General features: G+C 39.3%; 1 protein-coding gene across 1 annotated transcript; it reads left to right on the top strand.

Moving 5' to 3' along the window:
- Positions 1–4,261: 4,261 nt before the first annotated feature.
- nts (neurotensin) lies at positions 4,262–9,344 on the top strand. The gene is made up of 4 exons (XM_004564449.4): positions 4,262–4,527; positions 5,931–5,992; positions 7,986–8,183; positions 8,900–9,344. The coding sequence occupies exons 1-4, from the start codon at positions 4,467–4,469 to the stop codon at positions 9,041–9,043; spliced, it is 465 nt and encodes a 154-aa protein (XP_004564506.1). The 5' UTR covers positions 4,262–4,466; the 3' UTR covers positions 9,044–9,344.

A 9,344-nucleotide genomic window follows, 5' to 3' on the forward strand; every position in this document is an offset into this window, starting at 1 on the left:
CACTAAATTAGAAGACCTTCTTCTGATCTGGAAAAAATACTTTGCTACTCTTTAAAAAGCCCTCAATGATTAGACATCTGATAGAGGAAAACAGTTTCTGTTCAGCAGAGCAGCCAGGCAAAGAGTCAGAGCTCTGCTGACCCAAGTATTCCTTTGACCTTAACTGCTAATGACTTCATGAATTTCTTTACAAATAAAATTAACCATTAGGGGAAAATTCTTCTGGGTTCTGGGCTGGGATCAATACTATTGACAGCACATGCTTCCCTTGGACAATGTTAGTAGAAATAACTGCAAAAACTTTCATTGCTATGTTGATAAAACTCAGTTTCTCATGAAGGCAGGAGATACAAATCAATTACTGAACCTTCAGATGTGCCTAATAGACATGTAAGCCTTGATGGTACTACCTTGGGCTCCAATAACACTGCAAGGAATCTTTGATATATTCACTTATTCTTTCATATATCCTTCAGTGTGCATATTAAAGGTATTGTTACGTTCCCCTGAGGGGTCTAGGCGGTGAGGGGGAAGTAACGAAAAGTGTCCGGGTCAGAAAAAGGAGACAAGAAGGTATGAGGGTTAAATTAAAGAGTTTTATTAAAGTAGCTCAACTAAAAGAGACGGACAAGCCGCTATCACCATTTAAGAAAACAAACAAAACTCAGGTGTTGGTCAATAAAGTAAAACGTAAGCCAAAAAGAAAGAGCAGCTCACTAACTGCAAATACACCAAACACTCAGCTCACTAGCTGTAACCACACAAACATACAGCTCACTAGCTGCAACCACACTACTGGCACTCTGGCCCAGAGCTCACCTTTCCCTGGGCTTAAATCTCCTTGATTACTGACGAGAGTCAGCTGCACAAAAGGGAAAGGTGGCACCTCAGGCAGAAGAGGTGGTGGGACACGCCCACACAGGCACCTTCAGGAGGAGGCCCTGCTAGGGCCGTAACAGGTATATATAGGACTACCTACAATGACTGGACTCCTGTAAATAATTATTATCTGCTCGTTCAGAAGCTCCCTGAAAAGGTTTTCATTTGATCCAGATGTTATGGTTGGGCAGATGTGGGGTTTTCTTCTTGGTCTGTCTTTCTTTCTCTCTCTGCTTTGCCTCCCTATGTCCACTCTCGGCCTGTGCTGTCTTTCTTCTGTTTAAGTTTCCTGATCCATGCTTCACCAAGGAGTTCTACAGACATCATCTGAGCTTTGAAGACAGAAGGACTCACCCTCATCTCACCTGCCTCCCCACTTTCCACCAACCCACTCACTACTCCTAAGGTATTGTGTCTGTGTGCCAGCAGTCCCTCTTAAATCCCTGTTCAAGCAAATTACAAGTAAGAATTTTCTCTCACCTCTAATAACTTACAGAGACTTACCTGCATGCACTCTGTCTCCTTCAGTAGAGACTCCCATAAAGGTTGTAGCATTCTAAGTCACTCACCTACCCTTTACTATCTGTTCAATAAACACGTTAAACCCATTAATGGTTGTCGGTGTCTGCTTCTGCAGACACATTTGCAGTTAAATGTTACATCAGAAGGCTGCAGTGAGAATTCTGACAGGGACTAGAAAGAGAAATCCTATTTTTCTACATCGGCCTCTCTTCACTGGCTCCCTGTTAAATAAAGAAGTTAAAATTCTTCTCCTCACATACAAATCTTTAAAGGAGAATTTGAGGTGGAACTTTCAGCTATCAGGTCCCTCTTCTGTCTCCTTGAATTTAATCGTTATTTATTATTAATCTCTGGCTCTCTCAGCATGTCTTCATCCTGTCTTCCTCTCCTCACTTACAGGCGGTTGTTGCAGATGGCCGCCCCTCCCTGAGCCGGGTTCTGCCAGAGGTTTATTCCTGTTAAACGGGAGTTTTTCCTTCCCACTGTCACCAGAGTGTGACATCTGATTGAGAAGTTTTTCTCTGTATTATCAGAGGGTCTATAAACTACATTGAGGCAACTGTTGTGATTTGATGCTATATAAATAAAATTAAATTGAACTAATTTGACCTTAATCGGTTCCCAGTTTAGGAGACAGACAGGTTCTTCACTTTTAAAATTAGGCTTAAAACTTCCCTTTTGATGTAGCCTATAGTAAGGGCTGGATCAGGTGACCATGGACCATCCATTGGTTAGCTGCAATAGAGTTAGGCTCCCAGAAGGCTTCTTCTTCACTTACCTCATCTCATGTTTTTTCCTCAGGCTCAACCGGTCACAACAAATGGCTCCCCCTTTACAATTTTGTGCAACAAACAGTGTTGGTCAAGTTACTTGAAAAAAGTAATCAGTAACTATTTACTGATTACTTCCCCAAAAAAGTAATCCTGTTACTTTACTGATTACTTATTTTCAAAAGTAATTAATTACCTAGTTACTTAGTTACTTTTTAAAAACACGATTTACAACCTGAATAGGTAATAAAGCGATAGATCTTTCAGCCCAATTCTACTTTTTCTGCATAATCCATCATACAAAATGTAATCAAATGGAAAGGTCCCTTTTTAAAACTTGTTTTATTATTTTTAATCTTTTAACTTTATGCATCAAGCAAAAATTAAATTATATGCAACATTCTCTGACTGGAAGAAATTTGTTTAATATTTAAACCTATTTTCTGCACATTCCAGCACATAAAATATTTTTTTGTGTGTGTTTACACTCAGTCTTTCAAATAGATGCAAGTAAAACACAGCAGAAAATAAATAAAATCAAAGACTAGCGGTCCTGTTGCTCTATTTTCACCTGTAAAGCAGGAGTGGGGTAGGTGGAGGTTTACCCTGGTGCAGGTGTGCCGCAGCAGTCAGTGGAAGAATCCACGAGTTTCTCTGTGAATTTCCCATTATGTCGTAGCGCACTCGGTGCTTGCTTGGAAGTTTAGGGGTTTTTTTGCTGTAAAAAGAAGTTTTCTTCCCACGCACAATGGACGCTAATGTTTTTGTCACTTTTTATGGGATCAAACTCAAAGTAAGGTCAGTACTTCCACGCTTTAAACGCTGCACGCTCATACTCTCTCCCGCACTCGATATGTGATCCATTGTTGATCTGCACACAGCTGTTGCCACGAACTTCGCACGTCACTGTCATGAGACATTCTCGCAAAAAATCACGGTTTTAGTAACGCAGTAACGCAGTAACGCAGCGTTCCTACGGGAAAGTAACGGTAATCTAATTCCCGTTTTTGCAATAGTAATCCCTTACTTTACTCGTTACTTGAAAAAAGTAATTGGATTACAGTAACGCGTTACTTGTTACTTGTTACTTGTAATGCGTTACTGCCCATCTCTGGCAACAAAACCAGAAAACAGCTCTATTTAAACTACACTAACAAAATGAATCAGAAATTAGTGCATGAGTTTATATTTGCTCTTAAGTTCATAGAGTAAGTATGCTGATTTAAAAGTGTTTTCTATGGAATTAAGCAAAAATATAATCCTAAAAAGAGAAATAAAGTTGGAGGATATTTGATGGAAAGCTTTCAAAAATCTACCAAACAGACCTGGTGGTAAGATTATTTTCTTAGTCATTGTTTCCAAGGTCCTCTTAACAAGTTGTAAAAGCCAGGTTAAGCTCCAGTGAAAAAGCTTTTTATTATTAAAGTCAAAAACAGAAATCCCAACATCTGCAGGTTGTGGACTGATTGTGATGATCATGCAATGCAGTAATAAATTTCAAGCTATTTGTTGGTTTATGGATTACATTTATGTCAGCGGGAATTTATAGTAGAAAAAAAAACTATTACAAAGTAAAACCTGCTTTAGAGAAACATGGACAGAGTTGTGCCTTCACGTTAATTAAATTGTAATCGTCACCAATATTTGAGCCTTTAGCATGTAGTGGTTTTGTTTGTTAACCAAGACAACAACCTGGTGAATTAGAAAAAAAATGAAAAGACTGTTCAAACTGTGAAGCAAAAAGTGAGCCTGATTCGTTCATCCTGCCTCATCACTGCTGGTACCCATCAGTGGAACATGAGGCAAAACTAACCTCGGACTGTGTGCATTCATGAAGGGAAATAACCACATCTTCAAAACCTTGACGCAAAAACCTTTCACGTCATGATGCCGGAGTGTCGTCGGATGAAACATCTGATGACACAGGAGAATGAGTGGGATGTGGTAATGGGTGGGAAGGTGGGGATGGAGATGTGTGTCTGTGTGGGTGGGGTAAGGGGGGGGGGGGGGGGCAGATGCTGTGACATCATTTTGGCTCTTATATACCCAGGGAATGGAGCCCACTGTGCTTCACATCCCAGCAGCAGAAACTGCTTAAGTGTGTATAGATCTGAAGAAGAAGAACAAGAAAAAACAAAACAGCAGCTTCACTAAATTGTGTCTCCAGCCTCTCTTTGTCTGTGTCTGGCCCCTAACCTTATGGACTAGATTCCTCCTCAGGTGAATTCTTCAGTGTGGGATCCTTTTTTTGTTCTTTTGGGGTATTTCTTTTCAGATTTTTTTGTTCTGATCAAGATGCAGACACAGTTGGCGTGTATGCTTCTCCTCTGTTTAACATGTGGTGCACTTTGTACAGGTAAGCACTGGTGTTCTTTCAACAGGTTTTCTATGTAGAACTTTATGGATTTATTCACAAAACAGGTGCATCATACTGAAATGTTGCATGTGCATAAAAGAAGGAAAAATTACTGCAAATATTTCTGAAAAACCTTGAATGGCAAAGTTGGTTAAACAGGATGGTTTTGAGTTTGGTCCTTTAGATTAAATACTGAAATAACCTGATTTGTTCTCTCGGGAAAAATCAGAGAATGGCGTGTGACTTCATGACATAGCTAACTTTTAAACCTCGGTTTATTAAAAAAAATAACTGTATAAGTGAAAATCTTAATTTTGCTCAAGGATTACAGCTCTTTTAGGCTACTATAAAACCCCTTTCCCCCTCAAAGATCAATTGCCTCTTCCATTCTTTTAAATCCATGCATAATTTGTGCTTTGTTTAACTGTCAGGGTGCACTGGGACTCAGGCTGATCAATAGTGTCACCTGTTGAAAGCTTAAAAGTGGCCATAGTCACATGTGAATATGGGCTTTTATGACAGTTTCACTTCACCTCTTCCAAACACGGCACAGCAGAAAAAACTATTAATGTAACTATTAATGTAACTTACACTATTGTTCTCATTCTTTGTTTGATCTTATGTTAGGGAAATGAAACTTAATTAGTTTCATTTATTTTACATTAAATGCAGTTTACACTGAACTATTTCCAATACTCAAAATGAGAATGGATTGTTACTAGATGATAGTTACTTTTGGATCAATAACCAAATAAAGGACAACTTTTATGCATGCGCGCACATAACACACACACACACACACACACACACACACACACACACACACACACACACACACACATATATATATATATATATATATATATATATATATATATATACATATATAGGGAGAGAGAGAGAGATGCACATGGAATTCTTATTGATATTATGTGTTGCTTTTTGTCACTGTCAGGGTGCACGGGGACTCTGTTATCAATAGTGATGAAGATGACCACCATCAGATACCGAGGGCTGGGTTTCTTCACCACTTTACTATTCAAATGTAAATGATGAGAAACTATACTTAATTGTTAATTTAAATAACATTTCATTGAGGACTGAACTAAACTACACTCCAAAAATATTTATGCCCAAAATACTGACTTCTTTAAGTAGTTGGATAACATGTCAATTTTTTTATGTTGTTACACAAGTAGAATGTAAAACATTAAATTTAATGGAATCAGTTCAAATGAAACCGACTGAGTATACATTTAGATTAGACCTAGTATATTTGTTTTAATTATACTGATTTATGTTTATGTTTTATTTATGTTTTTTGTTTATGTTTTATCTTTTGTTTTGTGTTTTTATTTGTGTGAAATCTGAATGTTGTAAAGCTGTTTTTCTGTAACTGACAGATGTTGACCAGGAGCAGCGAGCGCTAGAAGAGGAACTACTCAGCAGTCTCTTCACTTCCAAGGTATCTGGTCTTTTTACATCTGTGATATCAGAGACTGGAAAGAAAAGCTTCATCCTGCCGGGTCGGTCTCTGACCTCGCCGATAAAGGCTTTCCAGGTGTTCTTTCATGAAATCTACATCCACGCTTCAGTGGCAACCTCAGCTTGCGGTTGTGCTCATGCTGAGTGGGAGATAAATAATTTACCACAAGAGGCTTTTTATGCCACTCAGGCTGCCTGAGCATTTACTTTGTTTTTTTTAAGTCAATTTGCTCTTTTTAAAAGTGTATCCAGTTCAAATGTGCTCAGAAAAATAACAAATAATCACCTTTCCATTTGCTGCAGTGCTTTGAAACGAGGAGAAAATAAGAGCTGAGATTGGGCATTCTAATTCAGTTGTAACCTTGAGCTTTTTATCACATTTATCTGATGTCTGCCTGAGGCTATGCAAAGATCAGGTATGAAATCAGTGAATGTGGAACCAAAGGCACGCACAGACGGATGGCCGATCCTAATAGGATTCAGATGGACCTGGCAGTATAGTTACGACACATCTTTTACCGTTCTTGCTGATGAAAAACTGCGATGCTCACACGGAGACATGACGGTGACAAATCAGCCATTTGATTCATAGCTGCCGATGCTCAGAGGTTGCTCAGGGGTGATGATTGTAATAATAACTTGCTGCATGACTGACAGACTGCTCAAGAGGCTGGAAAGTGCAGTATGGTGGAAGATAGACCTAATTGTGGCTCTTTATCTACACACTATATATTTGACAATAAAATTGACTGATATACTCCTCCCTTCCTTTCATCTGATTAGATACCACGGTTAATGCTCCATTGTGGTTTTTCATTCTCTACTGAATACAACTAAATTACCTTCTTATTACTCTGCATAGTGAGTCACTGACCTCTGTGTTCAGTATCGTTAGTTGTTCCGATGCTGGAATTTAGATTGAACTTTTGCGTCTCTATAAAATGCAAGTTTGTGAACGCTAAAGAGCCCAGGAGACTAACGTTAAGGTAGAAATTTCCAGTGAAGCACCACAATCTTTCATATGACATTACAGCACAATTGCATGGCCACACTAACTCAGCTAGTTTGTCTTTTGTGCATGGGCAATTTCCAAATGTCAGCTGCCTATGTTTGATCCTGACGCTTGTTCATTTGATGCCACTAAAGCTTTTATCCACGTCTCCTGCCTGGCAAACAAAAAGAGTTTTCGTCTTTATATTTGAGGATACTTCCACTGGTCATAAATGATGAGTGAGCCTCCCTGACACTGACATCTTTGACTGCAACATGCACGTGACAGCCAGTACACACAGAGGATTCTGGGGGCTCTTTACCATCTCACTGCACTCTAGAGACACTAGATTATAACTCAGTAGTCTCACTCTGTTCACTCTGAGTGCATGTGTCTTTAAGAAATAATAGGTGCTTAGATTACATTGTAAAAGTCTCACATGCAGAATCCTCAGTCCCTTTTTAAAGGAACTACCTGAGTATTTACTGCTGCAAATGCAAAATGTACAACATTAAAAGTGAGACTAAGGTGTAGTTCACAATACTGACTGTATTCTGTTTGCTCAAACATAAGCTATGAAATGACAAATATCAAAATGATTAAGTCAGATCGAGGTATCGAATCAACAGTTTGGCTGAATTTTAAAATTATGGCCACAGTTTGTGATTACAGTGTTGAGGACGCGGATTGAGTAATACCTGAAAATGTCGTTTTTCAGTCAGATCATTTCTGTCAATATAAATGTTTCACGAGAGAAAACAATCCCCATTAAACCAAAAAGCTTCTAAACCACCTGAAACATCAGCCTCTTGAGTGGTCAGTACAGTTTTCACTTCACCCAAGTTCACAAAATACACGAAAACACCAACGAAAATATTGCTCAAAGCAGGAATCTGATTGAGTGATGCACTCTGAGTGTTAAAAACCCAACCACTCAATCCATTTAACTGTCTCATCCTGGTATCTTGTGCCCTCTGTGCAGATGAAACAGAATAAGCAGAGTGCCCCCTATTGGCGCGTGTCTCTGGCCAACCTCTGTAAGATGCTGAGCGCCCTGCGCCAGGAGGCGTGGAGTGGGGAGGAGGAGGATGGGGGTCTGAGGGAGGGGAGCCTCCAGCTGCTGGATGAAATGTACAACTTGCAACACATCTGCCGAGTACTGCAGAGCCGGGAGGAGAGGGTCAGACAATCATCTTTAACTTACTTTCTTTTGCTGTGTGGGCTACTTTTCAAATAACAACATTGCATACCCATATGGAAAAGATATATATAAATCTTATAAAGTTTGTATCTGTCTTGTGTGAAACTTGTATGAAAAGCATATAAGTGTGAAAACAGATATAAGATCCCTTGAAAAATGATATAATGAAACTTGTATGTTTTGGATACTTACTAAAACAATGTATGAAAGTAATGAGAAAGTGGCCACTTTCATAAGTAATCACATATAAGTTTTTACTATTTCTTTTCCATATGGGAAATTATGGATAGCTAAGGAAATTCTCAAAAGTCCTAATCTCCTACCTAAGCTACTTGTTGAGAAGTAACTGTCAACCAAAAGCCCAGTCAAAACAAATACACAGACTTGTGTACATACACACTTACTCACTCACATCGCCAGAACACACAGGAGTATGTGTGTTCTCCCCTAAAGCAAACACACTTCATTAAATCTCCCCCACTTCGCCTCCTCATCTCTTCCTCACTCGCTGTCATCGTTTTTCTCTCCACTTTTGGCTCCTCGCACTGTGGCATTTCTCTTTTTTTAAATGTTAACACAACACCTGCAGATTAGCAGTCAGTACCAAAACATGTTTGCCTGCCGCCCGCCCCCCTCACACTCCCTCATGTTGCGTGACACTCATCCTCTGCTGTGTCTCCCTTCACTCCTCACAGCTACTCCAAGACTCTCTAGAGTATTCAGAGGAGAACAGCGACGCTCCACTGAAACGAAAGTCACCCTACATATTGAAGAGGCAAGTGGGGCACATCACTAAGACTCGGCGGCCGTACATCTTAAAACGAAGTACATTTTACTGACATCCCAGAGACCGCAGCACCATTTTAAGGGACCGGACCACATGTTTTGTGTAATTATGTGATTGTGTTTATTTTCTGTCTTCTTGTAGATGCAGTCTTTTTTTTTTTCCTGTTCCTTTTTATCCAATCAGACCCTTTGATTGTATGTCCAACAGAGAGGCCTGTCTTTATCCTGCTCCTGAAAATAAAATCCTTAGCATCAAAGAAATAGTGTATCTCTGAGAAACTGTATTTATGTATGCTATTTATTCACTGCAAAATAAATCTATTTTGTTTCAGAAATTAAAGGATTCATGATACA

The sequence above is a fragment of the Maylandia zebra genome, linkage group LG7, assembly GCF_041146795.1.
Source record: "Maylandia zebra isolate NMK-2024a linkage group LG7, Mzebra_GT3a, whole genome shotgun sequence".
Classification (NCBI taxonomy): Eukaryota; Metazoa; Chordata; class Actinopteri; order Cichliformes; family Cichlidae; genus Maylandia; species Maylandia zebra.